A 22391-nucleotide genomic window follows, 5' to 3' on the forward strand; every position below is an offset into this window, starting at 1 on the left:
ACATGAGGAACAAATATTTAATAATTGGCTCTTCAGTCTAGCAGAGAAAGGTAGAACATGATCCAGAGGCTGGAAGTTGAAGCTAGATTAATTCAGACTGGAAATAAGGCATGAATTTTTAACAGTGAGAGAAATTAACCATTGGAACAACTTACTGAAGGTGGAGATGGAGTCTCCATCACTGACAATTTTTAAATCCAGACTGGATGTTTTTCTAAAAGATTCACTCTAGGAATTATTTGGGGAAGGTCTATGGCCTGTGTTATCCAGGAGCTCAGACTAGATGATCATAATGGTCCTTTCTGGCCTTGGAATCTAGGAGTATTGAAAGGATGGCCACTGACACTTCATTTCCAAGGAGACTAAAGGACTTTATTCAGGATATGTCATCCAAACAACATCTATTAAATCAGAAGGCTCATTTAACATATAAATAAGCATACGCATATAAACAGTCCGATTTCTGTCTCAATTTATTTTCAGTATAGATCCCTGTCTGGGTGCCGTAGGGCAGTGGTTCTCAATTAGGGCCTCCACTTGTTCAGGGAAAGCCCCTGGCGGGCTGGGCTGGTTTGTTTACCTGCCGCATCCGCAGGTTCGGCCGATCACGGCTCCTACTAGCCGCGGTTCGCCGCTCCAGGCCAATGGGGGCTGCAGGAAGGGTGGCCAGCACATCCCTCGGCCTGCGCCGCTTCCCACAGCCCCCATTGGCCCGGAGCGGTGAACCCTGCGATCGGCCAAACCTGCGGACGCAGCAGGTAAACAAACTGGCCCGGCCCGCCAGGGGCTTTCCCTGAACAAGTGGCGGCCCTACTTTGAGAACCACTGCCCTCAGGTTTCAGAGGTGTTTTTTTTTTGTGTGTGCTTTTATTATGTTTCTTATTTGAAGATTTTTTTATAGGGCTAGATAATCTTCATGCAACACACTGGCAAGGAAAACTTCTTGGCTCTGTCAGAGTAGCCTCATAAGGCTTCATTAATAGAGGCCTTGTGAGCAGCAATGTGATGATTAGCAGACTGTTAGGTCCCATCGACTTAAATTCCATAACTGACCTTGATCCTGAAGTGGGGGGAGGGGGAGAGATGAGACTGTTGGCCGGGTTCAGTTATTTTATTATTGATTGTTTTCTCTGAACTTTTTTCCAATTGTTGTTACACCAAAATATGAGATAGGAAGATAAAACAGAGGTATGTAGGAAAAAGAAGATATCAGAACAGCTTAAGCAGGTATCGGACACATTCTAGCCATTCACTAACATTGGGGATTTTCCTCCCTCCCTGGGCAGAGTCCTGTTCTCTTGGCCCTATTTTAAGTACATAAGTGTCAATGGAAGGCAGGTGTGAGTGCATGATGGTAAGCGCTGTCTCTCGTTTTGTGTCTAGCTAACAAACACCAAGGCGGGGAATGGGGTTGGGGGGCGGTGTTCCTCTCAAAAAACTATGAGAAATAAGTTACAAAGAAAAGCACTTAAAAAAAAAACCACCACAGACATTATGAGGCTTGTAGAAGTCAAAAGTGTCCCTCAACTAAGGGTATGGCTACACTATGCAGCTTTTAGCGACATGGCTGTGCCGCTACACCCTTGCCGCTAAACGCTGTGCAGTGTAGCTGCTGTTTGTTGGCAGGAGAGAGGTCTCCTGCGGACAAAAAACTTCCACTCCTCCTTCCCCCCCACGCCCCCAAGTGGCTGTGGCTTTGTCAGCAGGATTGAGTGCCTGCCGACAAAGCGCTGTTCGCACCCGCGCTTTTCATCAGTAAAACTTTTGTCATTCGGGGGGTTGTTTTTTAAGAGTCTGTTAACCCCTATATCATATTGCTTGTGGTGTAGTGTATGAAAAGGTTAATTATAAAGCCAACTGCTATTAGAAGTTACTTCTTAAGCTGAGGCTGTGATGTGCCGCCCTCAGAATAAGTTCAGACAATAGGACTTGCTCTGATCATGGGATGGGACTGAAGATTTTTCAGGTCAGTGGAGTTACTCCTGATTTATACTGGGGTCAGGAGAATCAGGCCAGTGTGTCTGTGCATTTTACTTGCTGTATGTTAACACTATGTATCATGCAGTCAGAGTGGTGAAGGAGCAGCCCTGTGATAATTCTCTGTTCCATTTTACTTTTGGAGGCAGTGTGGTGTAGTGGACTGATCACTGACTTGGAAACCAAGAACTCTCCTGAATTTGATGACATGTCTGCCATAGACTCACTGTGCAGCTTTGAACAAACCCCTTGAGACACCCAGGGCCTGGCTTTCACAGGTGCTGAGCACTTACAGCTCCCGTTGCCTTCAGTTACCTTTGAAATTCAGGCTGCAGGTGTGTCACGTTGGCGCCTAAAAACTGAAGCACCTGAAAATAGCTGAAGGTCTTTTGAAAACTGACCTCTAATCTCTCTGTGCTTGAGTTCCCCATGTGTACAATATGGGATATGTCCTAACCTACAACACAGGGCACTATATATTATACAGAATTGGCAAGGAGACCTTTTACCTTTAAGTTTTGCTATGATGGGTTGAACAACCCCAGTATTTAGTTGCCATGGAAACATGTCCCTGAGCAGTGATAGGGAATAGCTTGTGGGAGGTGGGAAAGGGAAGAGGCAGAAGAAATGGAATAAGCAAACAGGCACATTGGCAGTTGGGAATTGTGGAGGATTTGAATGCATAGAGAGATCACCAGATTGGAACCACACAGGGACAGGATGGGTTTGGAAAGGAGGAACCTCCTGCCCTGCATGGGATTGGCAGGAGTGATGCCCCCAACTTTTGTATGGGGCAGTGGCTGCTCAGGCTATGATTTGTAACAAAGGAGCCGATCGTGAAGCTCAGCTACTGAGGGAGGGTGGAGGGGGAGTTACGCAGAGGCAGCTGAAGCTGTGATGTGCCTGGAATTCCTGCTGAACCACTAAGAATGCAGGAGCTGAAGTGATGAAAACATTCAGAGTGTCACACGCACTGCTTCAGGAGATTGGCAGATTTCTCCGGGTTTCAGCAGTTGGAGCTAACAATCGCCTACATCAGAGCAGAGAGGCACTGGTATGTAGGAATCCAAGAGGGATTCGACTGTTGAGAGTATTTCATGCTTATATGCAGGGTATTTGGCTAGACAGTTGCAGGAGAGAGAGAGTTCATGTGTGGATCTGAATTCATACAATTAGCTAAGCCATTTCAGAAGAACTGGGGTGAGATGCTGATGTGTATTGTTGACTTGCCAAATAAATGACTCCACACATAGTGTATTGCACTTAAAGTTTACTGTATTGAAAGGTTCTCCTGTCTTCAGAGACACCTTATAGAGGGATAGTGGGTAGAGTTTTTCAGAAGTACTCTGCACTGGCCTAACTCTGCTCTCATCAAAGTCAGTGGTGGGAAAACTCTCACTGACATCAGTGTGAGGAGGTTTCGACCAATTCCAAGTGCTTTTGAAAAAATCCCATCCTTAGGCACTGTGGTGACAAGGACCATACAAATCCGTGGGTAGAGACAGAGAGCTCTATAATGGAGAATTATTCTAGAAATGACAGAGTCAGTTTTTAAGGGTACCCAATGTATGGTAGACAGTCCAGGATATAGGTGGAGAAGGTAACCAGTTCACTGAACTGTCTGCTTTTGCAGTATTGATGGTGAATTGGTGATGCTGCTGCTCAGCAGTTACATGTGAAAAGTGCTTTTCACCCATAGATTTCAAAATGCTTAGATGTTGGTAATGGTTTGGGAGTCCAACAAGTCTGTATCTTGTCATCCATCATGCTTAGCATTGGCACTGACCAGCTCATGCACAAAGGAAAAGAGCCTGTTTTCCAGACGTAGGACTGGCATCATAACGATTCGTGAGCTGGGCATTATGGGAGGGAAGACGAGAGCCAGACTTATACTAAAGCAAAGGTGTGTCTCTTTCAGCCCTATATAAAATGCACTAATAATTTATCCATGTCAAATCCTGCTGGCCTTTAACTCATGTGAATACCCCTATTGACTCTACTGCACAGAAGGTTGTGTTGGCATCTTGCCAGGAGCCGAAGGGCCCCGCCTAATTTGTGTATGCATTTACTTATTCTAAATTAGAAATAAATGTGCATGGTCATAAAAACTATAACTTCCTTGGCAGAAGAACTGAAATGGCTCCTGATCAGCATTCACCTGTGATAATTGCCTGTTAGTTCTCCTTCCCTTGCTCTCTCAGCCTGTGGTTTTGAATGGAGCAGCACTCCCACTAAATTAACAGAGACATCAGGAGCTTTGTTCAATGAAGGGCTGCAAAATTTGACTCTGTGAAGGGGCAGTCACCTCTTGAGCATCTCTGAGTGGCTTGGTGCGGTGCCACAGTCCTCTTCTCACACCTAGTGTCCCCTGCAGGCTGCCAGCTGACCTTGGCAGCTCTTCAGTGGCTTGGCCCTCCGGCTAAGTCAAAGTTCTAATGAACCCCTTCTGGAATATTAAAGACTCCCACAAATTTGCCCTCACTAGGGTCTCCAGCCCTGTCTCTGGGCCCTTTAAATTCAGCCTGATGTTCGGTCTTTCATATAAGCCCTGCCCCTTCCTTGGTGGTAGGGGAACCAGAGCCACCCATTACTTCGGTTTCAACCCAGGGACTCTACACATAACAGCCATGTACTGCTTGATTCACTCTGCCACAGCTGTTTCTCTGGGCCTCTTCCTACTGGACCCTTTTATTTCCAGCCCTATATCAGGGCCAACATCCCCAGGTCCTGCTCCCTCTGCAATCACAGCTGTGTAAGTTCAGCCAGCCATAAACTCTCTGTGATTGTCGGACTCCTTTGGCCAGAGAGGAGCACCTATCTTCACTCCTCTGGTTCCAGCCAGGGACTGACCTGCTAATGCCAACCAGTTCCTTTTATCTAGGCCAGCAGGGCCCTGATTGGCTGCGGCTAGCTCCTCTAGCCCTTGGAGGACCAGGTCTCTATGGTTTCCAAAATGGCTGCTTTGGAGACTCTTCCTTAGGCAAGCTTGGAGGACCCACCTTCCCTACTTCTCTCTTCCCAGCTTGCTGTTTCTTGGGGTGGGGTGCAGTAGGACCAAAGGGCCCTCAGCAGGGAGCTACAATGGCTGAATACACCCCATCACAGGCTCTTAATTTACACACAAAAATGGCACTTCTTGTCAGAAGTTTAATATCAGATGCTGTAGCCTATCTCATGTTACTGAGGCTTCATTATTTTTTTAACAAAAAATATTTGTAAATAGAGCTAAACTGCAATTGCAAAGTGAATCGAGAGAGAACACTGTAATGCATTAGCCTTGCTTTGTTAGTATTTGGGCATTCATGTAACCCACAGTGGGTTACTCAGGCATCTGTGTGGTTAGCAAGATTCTGCTTCATTCCCTCTGTACGGATGGGGAAACTGAGATACAGAGTTGGCGACTTTGCCAAGCAAAGCTGTGACAAAACCAGGATTTGGGAAAAATAGTGGCGCAGTTGTGTGTTAAAGCAGTGGCTCTCAACCTTTCGAGACTACTGTACCCCTTTCAGGAATCTGATTTGTCTTGCATAACCCCAAGTTTCACCTAAGTTAAAAACTATTTGCTTGCAAAATCAGACATAAAAATACAAATGTGTCACAGCACACCATTACTGAAAAGTAGTTTGCTTTCTCATTTTTACCATATAATTATAAAATAAATCAATTGGAATATAAATATTTTACTTACATTTCAGTGTATAGTATAGAGAGCAGTGTAAACAAGTCATTGGCTGTATGAAATTTTAGTTTGTACTGATTTTGTTAGTGCTTTTTATGTAGCCTGTTGTAAAACTAGGCAAGTATCCAGATGAGTTGATGCACCCCCTGGAAGACCTCTGCGTATCTTCAGGGGTACACGTACCCCTGACTGAGAACCACTGTGTTAAAGTGTGTGAAGTGCGAGAGGGGGTGGAGCAGTTACTTAAACATGCTCTTCTTTTACACCTTTGGTCTCCTTGGTGTGTAAACTGCACCAATTTAGACTCACTTGTGCATCTGTTGAGCGGGAATCAGGAGGTCTAAGAGAATGTGAGTGGACAGGGAATTAAAATCAGTGTGAGATATTCTAAGTTGCATCTCCTCTAAATTTGGTTTGATATCTATGGGCCTATCTAGACGAACAGTTAGTGTGCGGCAAGCTGGGGTGTAAATCTATAGCGCACTAGCTGTCACTCAATATATGTCCATGTGGATCCTGATACCAGGCAGTAACAGTTCCTGGTGCATATTGACCTACTCCTGTTTCAAAGTGGGGTAGCTCAAAGTGCAGTAGAGGACTTTTAGTGTGTGGCAGCAGGTTTCACATGGAGACTATGGATATGTCTACACTTCTCACTAAGGCCGGGCTCTGACTCAGGTTTGAGCCAAAGCCCTCCTTCCATCTATACATAATTCATTCAGACTCAGGTCAGCAGGACCTGCTAGAGAAGTGGGTCAGAGCCCACTGAGTCTGCTCCCAACCCTGTCATTGTGCTGTGTGGACATAGGCCAAGTCAGAAGGTCTTCATTATGCAGCATGGACAAGTTAACAGGGCTGCAAGACCTGGGTCAAGCAATTGTAAATCCAGATTTACAATGCAGTGTGGACACTCAATCACAGGCTTGGAAACCTCAGGCCCACAAGCCTGCTTCCCACGGATCTGGGCTTAGTGTGCAGTGCAGATAAACCCTTACCCCTGGTCTACACTGGGGCGGGGGGGGAGGAATCGATCTAAGATATGCAACTTCAGCTATGAGAATAGCATAGCTGAAGTTGATGTATCTTAGCTTGACTTAGATTGACTTACTTCGCATCCTCGCGGCGCGGGATCAACGGCCGCCGCTCCCCCGTTGATTCCGCTTCCACCTCTCGCCCTGGTGGAGTTCAGGAGTCGACGGGGAGCGCGTTCAGGGATCGATGTTTCACGTCTAGATGAGACGTGATACATCAGTCTCCGGTAGATCAATCACTACCCGCCGATGTGTATTTAATTACAACAAATAATATACACGTGGAATAGTGACAAGGCTCTGGTGGAAGACAGCACAGTGCATGTCCGTGGCACATTCACTTTGCAAAGCTGACCTAAATTCTGAAGAGCTATTCTAACGAAAAATGTAACCCTACAAAACCACATTGCATTTACAGCTCTATTCTCTGTCAAATATTGAATGTTTTTTTCATAAACTGAAAACCACACAGACCATAGCTAGCTGCCACCCCAGCTTGGGAACCAAATCTGTGTTTTCCAGGTCATATGGAAGAGAATTAAATCTGTTGTTGCTGTGCACGCTGTACCTCAAAGATCTTCTGGGGTCTCGGATGCGTGTAGAATTATACTTTACTAGACTGACAAATGTATTCTTTTTTCCAACTGCGGCTGTTGCCACCAGATATAGCACTTCCTCAAGCTGCACGCTCTCTCTGGTGTGTGGGTGTTGTATACACACACCCCACTAACTGTGCCAAACCTCAAACAAAATTGTTAAATAGAAACAAACAGGTTTGTTCCCTGTTCAATAAAAACTTTGCTTCTCTCTCTTGAGACCTGATCTAGAAAAGATACATCCCATTTCTGTGAAATTCCCCTGCAAGTGACATGACAGAGAGAGAACAATATTATTTCCTTGTTTGGGGGTTTATTCATTTTCTTTGCTACATGTGAAAGGGGAGTAGACTTACTTTGGCCACACATCTGTGTGATGCCTGAAAAGGAAGCCTTCTCACCTAAGGATGTGCAGCTACCCACAGCAAATAGAACAAAATATATTTTCCATGTAGGTGCTTATGTTATGGAGCCAAACAGCTGTGGTAGCAAACATACAAGAAGAATCCCATATGTTTTGCTTGCCTTTAACGCTGTGTATTTAATTACAACAAATAATATACACGTGGAATAGTGACAAGGCTCTGGCGGAAGACAGCACAGTGCATTTCAGAAGTGGGCAGGGAATTCTAATCTAATTCTGTCTTCCTATGACCTAGTGCAGAGAGAAACATGGCCATGTCCCTTCTGTCATAGCCCATACACTAGCTGCAAGGAAAAAAGGTGGAGTAGGAGCTAGTGTGCTGTTGCTATGCTATCTGAACTTTCCTAATTGGCATGAAGTATAATGCTATTTTAAATGTGTTATTCAGACTGAACATCATATGTGTTTCTTATACTGCTGGCTCGGTAATAATATGAAAGGACTCCAAACTAAATTTGTTTCTAACATGCAATTGGCTTTTTATCAAGAGAACTATCTACAAAGATGCTGTAACTACAGCTAGCATTCAAGCCATGTGCACACAGACTAACTTTCTGGTCCCATCTCCAAACTCTTCCCTCCTGCAATCTGTAGTACTCCTTCCAAGTTCCATGCAGGTTACCACAGTATGAAGAGCAAACCATTTGAGGTGGATTTTTTTTTAATAGAAGGAAAACAATCTGATGTATATGACACATTTTGATTGCAAACCTACAGTTCAGATCTTTTAGGGCAGCCTTGTATAAACATGGATTTCAAAAGATGTTAGTGTCTCATTCACTGCTGACTGGGGCTGGGGTTAACAGTGTGTATGTAACTGCTTGTGTAAGTAAACTAGCAAAAGGTGCTATATGCAGCCACACAAAATGAGAGTCAGGATAGGGGAAACACTAATTCAAGAGAGGCAGTGTGGTATAATTGTTAGAACAAGGCACGAGGAGTCATGGCTTCTGGGAACTATTCCCAATCCTGCCAATTACTCCTTCTATGGCTTGTGCAAGTCATGTAATGTCTGTCTCTCTTTACCCACCTGTAAAGCAGAAATAAAACATACCTACCATATGGGAGAGTTGTGTTTATAAGTGATTTGATTTGATACTCTGGGATAAAGAGCCCCATATAGAGCAACGTATTAATGTGGATGATTCTTGAGGCAGAGAAAGAAGCAAGTATTCCCTATTACCCTCCCCAAAATAGATTTATACGGGTTGCTACATGAGCTCTGTAGAGATGGACAGACTCAGTAGCAGTGGCTGCAAGGGACCAGAGAATGGGCAAGTCCAGGCTTACTTTCAGTTTCTGGAATCAGAAATTGGCCTTTTTCAGTTCCCAAAGCCCAAATATAGATCCAGATCCAGACCTCTAGATTTGAAGCCCTTCCAGTCTGGGTGTGTGTGGTAGCAGAATGTTACTATTAAGCATAGCTTCATGAGAGAGACCATGAAAAGTAAAGCCAACTTTTATTTTCATTTTCCACTCACATATTTGTCACTCACGGAGTTGACCAAGGAATGAAGAAATTCCTGCTATTCTTACCCTTACAGATTGGTAGCTAAATACAAATGAACACGTTACCCTTCCATCTCAGACTCTGCCAATCAATGACACATCCCCCATTTTGGAATGACGCAAAGCATGGGTCTTAATAAAGATGTTCTCCTCCTCCCTCTGGAACACACCGGACTATTCGCAGTTCTGGAGGAGAAATGAGCTGCATTGTTAGCTGACTATCCTACTCCACTCTTGATAATACTCTTGTTCTCCTTGGTAAAGGTCCCAGATCCTGTCTGTCTTTATAAATGTACTAAATCTAATGGTTTGTCATGATGTAAGATTTTGGCAGCCACCAAAGTGCACGGGCATGTGGCCAACAACCTACCAAGTCTAATGTTTAGAATATTTACCACTGGACCTTGAATTCAAAGGGAGTTGCACCTGCTTATGCCAGATTTGAATTTAGCCTCATGTCTTTAAGATCTGGAGGAAAGCAACCCAGCCTATAGAAACCATGCTCTCAAACCTTGAAGGAGCAATTTGTTTAGGTAACAAAGGTTCCAGGCTGTGTGGGACCGCTCTTTCACAACAATAGCATGTGGCAGGGCTGGAGTTATAATAAAAAAAAGTATATGCTCTTCTCGCTGAACAATTCATATATTTAATGTAGCCCTCTTTTTGTTTGCAAACACTAAGGGTAGGTCTACACTGCAATTACAAACCCATGGATGGCCCATGTCAGCTGACTTGGACTCATGGGGCTCTGGCCGCAGGACAGTAGAACTACAGCGTAGATGTCTGGGCTGGGGGCTTGGGCTGGATCCCAGGCTCTGGGACCTTCCCCCATTGCAGGGTCCCAGAGCCCAGGTTGCAGCTTGAGCCTGGATGTTTAACACTGTAGTTTTATAGCCATGCAGCCCGAGCACCATGAGCCCGAGTCAGGTGACACGGGTCAGCTGCCCGTGTTTTGTTGCAGTGTAGAACATACCTTTGGAGGTCTCTGGGAAAACCCTAGGTGCTGAGAACTCAGTAGGTGTCACTCTCTTCTCCAGCACAAAGTTAAGCTGTGCTGTATGGTTACTGTGGCCCCACTACCGCAGCATCTGAGCACCTGACCACGCAGTCATTAATGTATTTATCCTCACGGCACCCCTGTGCCTTACAGAAGTCCTATTATCCTTTTTCCAGATGGGGAACAGAGGCACAGAGAAATGGCTAGATTCACAACAGAACTTAGGCACGTACCTGCTACTTCAGGCACCAAAATCAGGACCCTCTGGGATCCACAAAGCCCCTGCTCAATTGCCTCTGAGCCTGTAGGTGCCTAAACTCACTTGGCACCAAATTTTGCAGTAAAAATTTCCTGTGTTTCTGCCTCTGAACATATGCACTGCAGTCCCATTGCAGACATCTAAGTCTCAGAGGGATGCACCAACCAGGGGAATATAGGTGTTCCTCTGCTTCACTCACCCATGGGGCCTGAGCCTGTAAGCGTGCTCAGACCTCACCATGTGGATTGGGCCCCACTGGTGAGCTTGCTTGCGGTGTGGGGAGGGAAGAGGAGGTGCTCTCTCATAACGGTTAGCCCAGTGGTTAGGGTGCTCACTTCAGCAGGAGAGACAGTTAGCACACTCACCTGAGAGGTGGCAGGTCCCTGTACAAATCCCTGAACCCCCTCAGGTGGGGGAACCTGAACTGAGGGTTCCCCCATCCCAAATAAGTACCCCAACCACTTGAGCTAAAAGTTATGAGGGAGCTGCTGCTCCTCTGCCCCTTGGGCTTCTTGAGAAAACAGCATAGGTGCCTAACCCCAAGGGAGGGTTTACAGCTGAGAGTCCCAGGCAGACGCAAGCGCCTCCCTGCAGCCTGGACTCTAGGCATGTATCTCTGACAGAGGGGTGGGTCTTATAGGGTTGCCAACTTTCTACTCAGACAAAACCAAACGCCCTTGTCCTGCCTCTCCTCCGAGGCCCTGCCCCTGCTCACTCCATCCCCCCCTCCCTCTGTTGCTTGCTCTCCCCACCCTCACTCACTCGCTCATTTTCACCAGGCTGGCTCGGGGGCTGGGGTGTGGAAGGGGGTGAGGGCTCTGGGGTGGGGCCAGAAATGAGGCTTTTCGGGTGCAGGAGGTGCTTCGGGCTGGGATCGAGCGGTTTGGAGGGCAGGAGGGGAATCAGGACTGGGGCAGGGGGTTGGGACATGGTGGGTGGGGTCAGGGGTGCAGGCTCTGGGTGGCGCTTACCTCAGGCAGCTCCTAGAAGCAATGGCATATCCCTCCTCCAGCTCCCAGAAGCAATGGCATATCTCCCCTCCAGCTACTTTGCAGAGGCGCGGCCAGGCAGCTCTGCGCGTTGACCCGTCCGCAGGCATTGCTCCCGCAGCGCCCATTGGCTGCGGTTCCGGGCCAATGGGAGCTGAGGACCTGGCATTTGGGGCAGGGGCAGCGCGCGGAGCCCCCTGGCTGCCCCTACACCTAGGAAGCAGAGGGGGGACATGCCGTTGCTGCCGGGAACCGCGCGGAGCCATGGCAGGCAGGGAGCCTGCCTTAGCCCCGCTGTGCCGCCGACCGGACTTTTAATGGTGGTGCTGATTGGAGCCACCAAGGTCCCTTTTTGACCAGGCGTTCCGGTCGAAAACCAGACACCTGGCAACGGTAGGGTCTGAGCTCACAGCTCTCAGCTTGGCATCACCCATTGGCTTGCTTCGGCGAGGAGTCACTTGGCGTGCTGCTGGCTTTTGTGAATCCCATGCTGAGGTGCCTACCTCTCCCCATGCTCAGGCGCCGAACTCAGGCTTTGTGAATCCTAGTGTTTTTTCTGGGTGCCTAAAAGTTAAGGATGGTGATGCCCAGTGTCACACACCTAAGGTTTTTTTTGTGAACCTAGTTCTAAGTGACTGGCCCAAGGTCACACAGAGCAGAGACTTTAAACCAGGTCTCCAAAGCCTTAGGGTAGTGGGTTAAGAGCTGAGCCATCCTTCCTGTCTACTGCTGTTAGAAGAACCACCTTCATTTCACATGGGTAATACAGCAGTACCATGAAAGGCCCAGTCAGGAACCCTGATCCTATTGGGCTGAGCCCTGTTCAAACACGTACAAAGTCAGTCCTTACCTTGAAGAATTTAGTCTGTGGCATAAGGCATACCTGTTATTTGAGGCTGCTTTATAAAGTTAAAGGGTAGTTCGATTCCATCCTAGAGGTGGCTCCTCTTCAGCGGCAGGTGAAGATATTCCTGTGTATAGTTTGCATGTCAGTTGGTAAAGTTTATAAAGCATATTAAAGTCCTTCTGAATGAAAGGCACTACTGAAATGTAAGATCATTATCATAGCTTGGGCTGAGGCAGCTTTTCAATTACCTTGGCTGGTGCAGAGCACGAATGCAAGCCAGGTATTTGTGTACCGGTGGGAGTGCCTCCTCTCCCTCAGTGCAGCATTTACGTACAAAAGAGAAAAAAAACCCAAACTGACCAGCTTTTAAACAAAAAGAACGTAAATTACAAACTGAAGAAAAACATGACAAATTCTTTACTCTGGGCTGCTTAGCACATAATGCCTTGTGCGTGTCATGCACCGCTAATACATTGCAATTCAGTTAAGCATGCTTGTGCTGTCTAACTGGACAGTTGGAGACACAAGTATTATTAAATCTTAAACGTTTGCAAATAACCTCATAAAATATTCAAACATTAAAAAAGAAAACCCAGCAAAACACAAAGTATGTATTATTGGCCCTTTTTGCTTTCAGTTTAAGAAGACAGAATTAAGCATGTGAAAAAAGCTGCTAATGATGTGTGCGTTTGGAGAGCATAACTAATTAATTTCCTAAAGGTCATAACTGCTATTTCCCACCTATTGCTTTGCTCATGTTTAACCTTCAAGGAGAAAGAATTTACATAAGAGGGGCATATTTGATGTTCTTATCAAATCAATCAATCTCTTCTTTTTTTCCAGGAGGAGGGCTGAGAACCACTGAGGGATAACCAGGTGGTATGATGCAGGCAACTCCACCAGCAATAAACGTTACAACCGGCTATAAAGATCAAATGACACTTGGGTTGGTTAACGAAAGCTATACAAGGGGAAAGTGTTGGAATACTGAGCATGGAAATTTACTGTGCTGAGCTCAGCTGATGGAAAAACAAGTTTCAATCAGAAAAGCGGTTTACTTCTATCAACCCTTCTGCCTACCAAATGGAAAAAGGGCCTGTATATAGAGAGAGAGGGTGGCAGAAAGAATAACAAAATCTCGCTGAACTACTGGCTTCAGAGAAAGAAAACTGGCATTCAGATTCACCTCTGGAAAGTGTGGCTCTCCAGTTTGAAGGTTGTTTGAGGAATTTGGGGGCTGAAGGTCGTGGTTGGAAGCTAGCAGGATCTGAAGCAATTCTAGGTTCCCACATTAAATGCTGAAATCTGCTAGCTTGATTCTACTGTGAAGCAACACCTGAAGTAAGTGAGAACACAGAGACCTAGGGGAAAGGCTAATTACAACCCCAGCTAGCCTATTATTTCAGCAATATATTGTAGACTTCAGAGAGAGAAAAGCAAGAGGGGTTGAAGAACTTAGCAGAGTGGATCTTTTAATAGCCTCAAGAAAAATAAACTGTGTTTTGATAGGAAGAACTATTTTTTCATTGTTTTTTCTGCATTCCAAATTTCAAAGCTCTTTGGAAAGTCTCCCTCCTCCCCTCCCCACATCTATTTTGAAATATATCATTTTGCTCAGACGTCTATTTTCACCGTTTCTACGTATCTGGAGGTCTCTTGTTTTGAAACTATGGGCTCAGAACGAGCAACCCCCCAGGTATCTGTGGGTAATAATGACTTGCTTTATTTCAAGATACATTTATGATCTGGAAGTTCTTTGCCTTGCTCAGTTTTTCAAGTGGTAAAGAAAGATCGGAGCCCAACGATGGCAGAGAAGTGCGACTGTATTGCCAGCATGTATGGCTATGATCTGGGTTGCCGCTTTGTTGATTTCAGGCCCCTGGGCGTTGGTGCAAATGGACTGGTTCTGTCTGCGGTTGACAGCAAAAGCTGCCGCAAAGTGGCTGTGAAGAAGATCACCATCAGCGATGCGCGGAGCATGAAGCATGCCTTCCGAGAGATCAAGATCATCCGCCGGCTGGACCACGACAACGTTGTGAAAGTGTATGAGGTGTTGGGGCCTAAGGGAGCCGATCTGCAAGGGGAGTTTTTCAAGTTTAACACGGTGTACATAGTCCAGGAGTACATGGAGACTGACTTGGCTCGACTGCTGGAGCAAGGAACGTTGACTGAGGAACATGCCAAACTCTTCATGTACCAGTTGCTGAGAGGGCTGAAGTACATCCACTCAGCTAATATACTGCACAGAGACCTCAAGCCTGCCAACATTTTCATCAGCACAGAGGACCTGGTGTTGAAGATTGGTGACTTTGGGCTGGCAAGGATTGTAGATCAACATTACTCTCATAAGGTATGTGAAACGAAACCACTACTTTTTCTGCGTCAATCAGACTGCTGTCCCAAGGAGAGATGGGCTCAAACAAAATCCCCAGAACTGATCAGCCCCCACAAATTTTGGAAGAGCTCAGCTCTGGATTTGTGTTCAGTTCTGGGCAGTGGACCTGATTCTGACTTTGATTACACTAGTTTTGCATCCATAGAATTCTATAGATTTCATTCGAGTTATTCCTGACTTAACACTGGTGTTAGAGAAAAGCCTGCATCTTAGGCCCACTCTTCCATTGCTGCTTCTTCAGCCTCTTGGCATCTACATATTTGTGACTGTAAGCAATAGGACCACAGCACTTCTCCTAAGGGGAAACTACTTATTGTTCCTATTCTGGGCACCTGTTGCAGCTGCCCAGAACGCCTTCTGTTAGAGCATAATACTATTTCTAGGAGATATTTCTGGGTGTCAGTGCATAGAACTTCCTCAACCCCCTGCACACTGCAGAATCATAGCAATCCATTTCTAGTGTATCATTTCCCAGATGCAGTCACCGTGGTCGTATGCAGCCACCACAGGCTTTTTTTTCAGCTACAGCCCCCTGGGCAGTGATTGGGGGGGAAGGGGCTGCCTGCTGTATTTTGCTGTTGTAATTAGAGCACCTCAAACTTTCTGAGGTTTGTCCTATGTCAGGTTCTAATTCTGTCTTCCTGTTCCAGGGTGAATGGCTGCTGTAGCTATGCCATGGAATCTTCTCTCTCATGCACTGTTTAGTACAGGGGTCGGCAACTTTTCAGAAGTGGTGTGCCGAGTCTTCATTTATTCACTCTAATTTAAGGTTTCGTGTGCCAGTAATACTTTTTAATGTTTTAGAAGGTCTCTTTCTATAAGTCTATAATATATAACTAAACTATTGTTGTATGTAAAGTAAATAAGGTTTTAAAAATGTTTAAGAAGCTTCATTTAAAATTAAATGAAAATGCAGAGCCCCCTGGACCGGTGGCCAGGACCGGGGCAGCGTGAGTGCCACTGAAAATCAGCTCGCCTGCTGCAGGTTGCCTAACCCTGGTTTAGTGGCTGTTCAACAGATATTTGAACAGTGATTAGCGTGAGCCCAAAGTAATCCCAGACCTAACTACTCTTGGAGTACTTGAAATCTGGGGATGGATCTGAGTGCTTCAGGCTGCATACCAAGGGGAGCTGATTCTCCACTCTCTTCTGTTCCTTACCAGCTCATCAGCCAGGTTTGAACTTGGGCACTTCAGCACCAAAGCACATGTGAGCTGGAGGAGGTAGCAGCTAGCAGTAGCAGGCTGTTAAATTCTATGTGGCCTAGCTACTCTGGGGATGGGGACTATAACACACATTTCACAGTTGTGTCGTGCTTTCACCTTTCACCCCTAGGCAAAAGTGTGGCCACATCTGACTTTTCAATTCATGCTCACCGGTGGTAGGATTTTACACCCACTTTGCCTAGTGTAAGTGGCTTTGCAGGGCGCAAACAGTGGAGAAACAGGCCTTGGCTTTCTAGTCAGCAGGACACATTTGTATCACTTTTCATTCTTTAAGGTCAAATCCTGCAGGCCTGTTTCAGGCTGTGCTCTCCTTGGTTTCCTCTGTGTTACTCTTGGCCTGCCACAGCCCTACTCCTCTAGTCTGTGCCATCTTGCCAGAAAGGATTGTATCTGAGCATCCACTAGGACTTAGCTGAAACCACCAAACACATTTCTCTAACGCACTCAGCCTAGACTTTAGAGGTGAAATGGTGATAAGAACATAAGAATGGCCATACTGGGTCAGAACAAAGGTCCATCTAGCCCAGTATCCTGTCTTCTGACAGTGGCCAATGCCAGGTGCTTCAGAGGGAATGAACAGAGCAGGTAATCATCAAGTGATCCATCGCCCATTCCCAGCTTCTGACAAACAGAGGCTAGCGACACTTCATAGCATGTTTTTGCATCTCTGCCTATCCTGGTTAATAGCCATTGATGGAGCTGTCCTCCATGAATTTATGCAGTTCTTTTTTGAACCCTAGAAACACATACTGCACTTGGTCACTATGCAGTTCTCTAGCTCAGTGATTCTCAGGGTACTCAGAGGCCTTCTAGGGCGTACATCAACTCAGCCAGGTGTTTTCCTAGTTTTACAACAGGCTACATAGAAAGCACTAGTAAAGTCAGTACAAACTAAAAGTTTCATATAGACAATTACTTGTTTATACTATACACTGAAATGTAAGTAAAATATTTATATTCCAATTGATTTATTTTATAATTATATGGTGAAAATAAGCAATTTTTCAGTAACAGCGGGCTGTGACACTTTCATTTTTATGTCAGATTTTGTAAGCAAGTAGTTTTTAATTGAGGTGAAACTTGGGGGTACCCAAGACAAATCAGACTCCTGAAAGGGGTACAGTAGTCTGGAAAGGTTGAGAGCCACTGGTCTAGCTGACCTCATTTGGGATTTTTGTATGTGGAACAAGTATAGAATATATCATAAACTGATGTATCTAACCACTCTGCAATGCAGCCTCTTTTCTGCTTTATCTGAATCACTGACCAATGCACCGTGCATATTCTGGTGCTGTTAGTAAACTAGGTCTATCTCCCTTAGTTTTTCTTATGTCAAAAACATCCCATCCATCATTCATTATATATTTTATATTCAACTAAAGATACATATTTGCCAATCTGTTTGCCTCTTATCACAAAATCAGTCAGAACTTGATTCTTGTTGTATGTATGTTCTGCTCTGGTTAGCCTGGCAGTCCCACTAATTAATTCCTCTCACTTGTTTCTGAGACGAGACATCTAAATAATAAGACTTGGTTCTCTTTAGACTCCAGCCTATTAGGAAACAGAAAATCTGTCATTTAAGGCTTTACAAAGCACTATGTAAACTCAAGAAAACATCACAAATCCAACCAAGTAGATTGTAGTACCTGACTTGCATTTTAAGTGCCCGATTAATGGCATATAACAGTTTAAGATTCTTACATAACTCTCTAAGCAGGAGAAGCTGCAGGTATATAAAACACACCATCACCAAGTGTGAGGTCCAGACAACAAGCTCCTATCTTTTGATCTGGTGCAGCATGATCAATGTGCACCATTCATTCTGTAATCGTATGACTAGTGTGTGTATGTGCCCCACTGCTCTCTACTGGAAGGACTCAGCTGTGTGTCATAGGCCTTATACGAATTATAGCTAATGGAGATTCTTCTTTAGCCCAGTTGGAGCAAAAGGCTCAGCAATCTGTCTGTCACTGTGAAGTTCAGCTGTACTGTGGTGTTCAGCACATTGACAAGTATGAAGTCCTAGGTGGCCACAGATTTACAACATCTGATGTTTACTGGAAAAGAATTTTGAATGGAGCTTAGGCAGAGATACCTTCATATAGTTAAACCTGGATTAGACTGTAAGATGTGTTGCTGCAGTATTTTCACAATCCCTTCATGTTTGCTATTGAAGGTTGGTTGGGTTTTTTTGGGTGTGTGGGCTTCTTCTTTTTTTATTTTTTTTTGGTACCAGACTGGACCAGTTCAAACCGCTCCACTGTTGAGAGCAGGATAAATGATCAACTTGTCTTAACACCGCAAATTACAGTGCAATGCTTGTGCAAAGGGAATACCCTGTTACTGAGAACTATGCCCATTGTACTTTGTTAAATGGCACTTTGTGCCCTTGCTGTACACTTTTACTGCTCCGCAGGAGCTGATCATAACTGCCTGACTAATCCAGATGAAAGAGAGAGATGCACAGAATGAGGAATGTAAAATATGTTCTGTGGGGGAGGAGGGAATGCAGGTGGTGATTTCCATGGGGGTTTATCTAACATCCCTTGCCTTCAGCAATGAATAATAAAAGCAAATCCCTCCGGACATTGCGTGATGCAACCCTCTGCTTGGGTAAGACAACGAGGAAGCAATATGCAGCCTAGGACTTGAAAAAGCTTGATGTTTAAGGCAGAGCTAGGACTTAATGCATCAAAGAACTGTCACTAGGAGATTATTTCTCATGCTGTGGAGGGTTGTGATCTGCCATAGAATGAAGCCAATAGTAATGACATGTCGCTCTTACGGAGTGGATTTTATCTCTAGATTGCAAAGTGCTTTATGAAGGAGATCAGTATCATTATCCCCATTTTACAGGTGGGGAAATTGAGGCTCAGAGATGGGACTTGACCATGGTCACCCAGCATACCAGTGGCAGAACCAGGAACAGATTTTCTGAGTCGTTGTCTAATCCTCCCTTCACTCATCCACACTGCCTCCCCCGCTCTCCCCCAATGAAGGCAATGTGTCCTGTCTAGTCTGTTCAGCTTACACAGTAATGGCTTCTTATGTCTCTCCCACCAGGGATCGGTTCTGCCATTTTCATTCCCATCGGGCTGGATTGGCACCTTTCAGTTCAGGAAGTAAGTAATGCAAATAAGGGGCATTGTATAGCTGTGCTGACCCTTGAGCAGGCCTGGGATGGGTTATCACTTCTGATTGAACCCACTGAGTGACACTGCACTCTGTGAGTCATCCCACTGAAATCAACGGGGCTACTCATGAAGTCTGTTGTCAGTGAACCCAAGGGTAGCAGGATCAGTCTCTCTAAGGTAGCAGAGCCTGGCCTCTGACTTTGTAGATACTTATCAAAACTCCATCCTTCTGCCATTGAGAAATTAAAAAATATTGCAAAAAATGCAAAGGCTGCTGTTTACACAGGGCCTATCTGCGCACAATGGGTGAAATCCTGACGTCAGTGGGAGTTTTGCCATTGACTTAAATGGGGCTAGGATTTCACCCCATCGTGCACTCCTTTTGGCTCTGCAGTGAGGGTTTGACAAGTAATATTTTACACAGAGTTGAGCTGAAAGGGTAGTTTCACAGAAATGTAGCTATGAAAGGGGTCCCCCTGCCCCCCGTGCTAAGGCATGATTAAGTATGCCTGTATGATCAGAGCAGTTGGTGCAAAAGGAAACAAGTGAAAAAGGGTTCAAGGCGCTAAATGTGGCTGTGGATCAGGGTTTGAATTTTAAATACCTTCGGGGTGTTGGGGGAGGTGGGTGTTCAGATCTTGTATTTCAGTTTGGATCCCTCTTTCAAAAAGCCACGGTAATTTCAATCTCTATTAGAAACATATGGTGGAAAATACGCTGCCTGCTCTATTGAGGGTAAAACTGAGAGGGAAAGAAATGTAATTGTCTAACTTCAGAATGTGCCAAAAGGGGGGAGTGATGCCTGACGCTGTACCTTATAAGGGAGAAAGCAGCAAAGATTAGAATGGAGCTCACTGTTTAAAAAACATTATTTTTAACCTACCACATCTATCTGGATTATACTTATTCCTTCTTACGTAACCAGGAGCAAACCTTTGAGATGCAATTATCTTCTTTCATTGAGGTCAAGGACCAAATAACGTATAAAGTCTCCCACTCCTTGGCACCTTGCATAGTGCATTATAATGCAAATACTGTACATTCCCTATTGGGAGACTCAGATAACAGCACAAAGGTGAACTACACAAATCTGGCATTAAAAAGGTTTCATGAGAAATCCTGTTCTGTAGGGTTTATAGGTTAGCGAGGTAGGAGACTGGCTGTATGAACGGAACCTATCCTCATTGCACAGATTTCTATTGTACTGTGCTGTACATACCCAAACTATCTGCCCTCTTATAATTAGCTTAAGGTTGAGTTAAACCAGGAGAACCTAGTTCAAACCGGCATGGTCTGTGCTGTGATCAAGGCTGAGAGGTTGAAGGTCAAATGCCCTTTTCGTTCCAGCCGGTGGAGTTAACCACTCATAGTAATAGAATAGAACTGTACGTCCATTAAATATTACTTAGGAGGACAAAGGGCAAGTATTATGCCATGGCCAGCCGGGGCCACGCCCAGAAGTCCTTACTCAGAGCAACCTCTTATTTCCATCATTGTGGGTATTGCCTAAGTCAGGACAGTTTAAATTGGAGGTTGGGCAGAGTCTGTCACCTTTACTTCCATTGAGTAAGCGCCTTACTCCACCAGATCAAAGACACTGCTCGGGGCATGAGGTACTAACACATTGTTACAAGGGAGGCAGGTTCCGGGACTAGGAAAGAGCTCAGGAGTTGGACTTGGATATTTTAGGCCCTGCTTACCTGGGAAGCTATGCTGGTTATACAGGTATATTTATACCCGTTTAGTCCCATGTAGGGACTCTTCTACCAGAGTGTCCACACAATGGTTAAACTATTGTAACTATATCTGTTTAAATTCACAGCTTAGCTTAGACCAAGTTAATGTCCCTGTACAGAAAAGGCCTTAGCAGCAGAAAGCAAGGGAGGATGGGGGGTGGAGGGGTCTTCCCCTTAGAATCTATACATGGTTCTCGCCATACACTGGCAGAAAATGTGGTTCACAACCAGAGGTGAAAGTAAGCTGGTACGACCCGGTATGGTGGACCGGCAAGAGCTGGTACTCTGTACCAGACCGGCTTCCTCAGGTGGCAATTTAAAGGGCCTGGGGCTCCCACCAGTGGCTGGAGCCCCGGGACCTTTAAATTGCCGCCCGAGCCCCGCTGCTGGAGCCGGGGGAGATTTAAAGGGCCTGGGGCGGTAGTGGCGGCTGGGACCCCTGGGGCTCCGTTGGCAATTTAAAGGGCCCAGTGCTCCACTGCGGTAGCGGTGGCTGGGAGCCCCTGGCCCTTTAAATCACTGCCGGAGCCCTCGGCCGCCGCTGCTACCCCAGGGCTCCAGCAGCAGGGCTCAGCTGGTGATTTAAAGGGCCCGGGGCGCCACTGTGGTAGCGGGCGGCCGGAGCCCCAGGCCCTTTAAATGGCCCCCGAGCTCCAGGGCTCCTAGCCACCTCTGCAGCTGGTAGTTCCGGCAGTGATTTAAAAGCCCCAGGGCTCCCAGCTGCCACTACGTCAGCTGGAGCCTGGGGCCCTTTAAATCTGGATTTAAAGGGTCCAGGGTTCTAAAGGCCCCACCTCTTCAGGTTGAGGCCCCGCCCCTTCTGGTTGAGGCCCCGCCCCCTGCTCAGGACTCCAGCGTATCAGTAAGTCCTTTAAGTTACTTTCACCCCTGTCCACAACTGCCTCTGTAGCACCATCTGCCCTATCCCTGGAGAGCTCACTGTGTTGTGTTAGATCCATATACAGGAATGGGGTGTTCTGGGGGCAGGACTGAAGAGCTGGTAGGAAGAGTTTACCACACAGACCTTCCTTCCTAGAGCTGAGCCCAATGACAAGAATCTGAACCTTTGCTAACTTTTCTGGGAAAACCTGCTGTGGTTTGAATCTTCCCTGACTTTATAGGATGGAAGGTCCCAAAATGGTGGCAGATGGATAGTCCTTGGGAGCAGGGCTGGTGGTAGGGTATCATTATTGTGGGGGCAAGTGGGTATTTTGGGGTCCCTGGATGTTGCTGTTTTAAAAAACAAACAACCTTCCAGGTGTTCAGGAACTAGTTAGAACCCTGGAAAATCTTGGAGTTTAAGAGCTTAAAAAAGTAAAATGTGGCTACTGTGTTACTATTTTGCTGTGATTTATAATTTTGGTCTTTCTGACCAGAATCAGAGTCACCTTGAAGATTGTTTGGTGGTACAAATGTCCCGCCGGTGGCACCAGGCCTGCTTGGGAGCAGTGTGAATGTGCAGGGAGGGGAGCCCCGGGGTCCATGTAGGGTAAGCAGCGTCTGACGTGCAGAATGCTGTGTCCTTCAGCTAATCCGAGAGATCTGAGCTCTAATGCCTGAACCTGTTTGTTTCATCAGGGGTGGGGGAA

At 45.9% G+C, this 22391-nt stretch overlaps 1 protein-coding gene across 1 annotated transcript in view; it reads left to right on the forward strand.

Annotated features, from left to right (window-relative positions):
- The window catches only part of MAPK4 (mitogen-activated protein kinase 4), a 138796-nt gene that overhangs the window by 55350 nt on the left and 61055 nt on the right, over positions 1-22391 (forward strand). The window contains exon 2 of the mRNA XM_045022229.1: positions 13152-14658. Coding sequence (XP_044878164.1) covers positions 14113-14658 — 546 coding nt within the window. The 5' untranslated portion in view covers positions 13152-14112. The remainder of the gene's footprint in view (positions 1-13151; positions 14659-22391) is intronic.

This window comes from Mauremys mutica, chromosome 6, assembly GCF_020497125.1.
Source record: "Mauremys mutica isolate MM-2020 ecotype Southern chromosome 6, ASM2049712v1, whole genome shotgun sequence".
In the NCBI taxonomy this organism is placed as follows: domain Eukaryota; kingdom Metazoa; phylum Chordata; order Testudines; family Geoemydidae; genus Mauremys; species Mauremys mutica.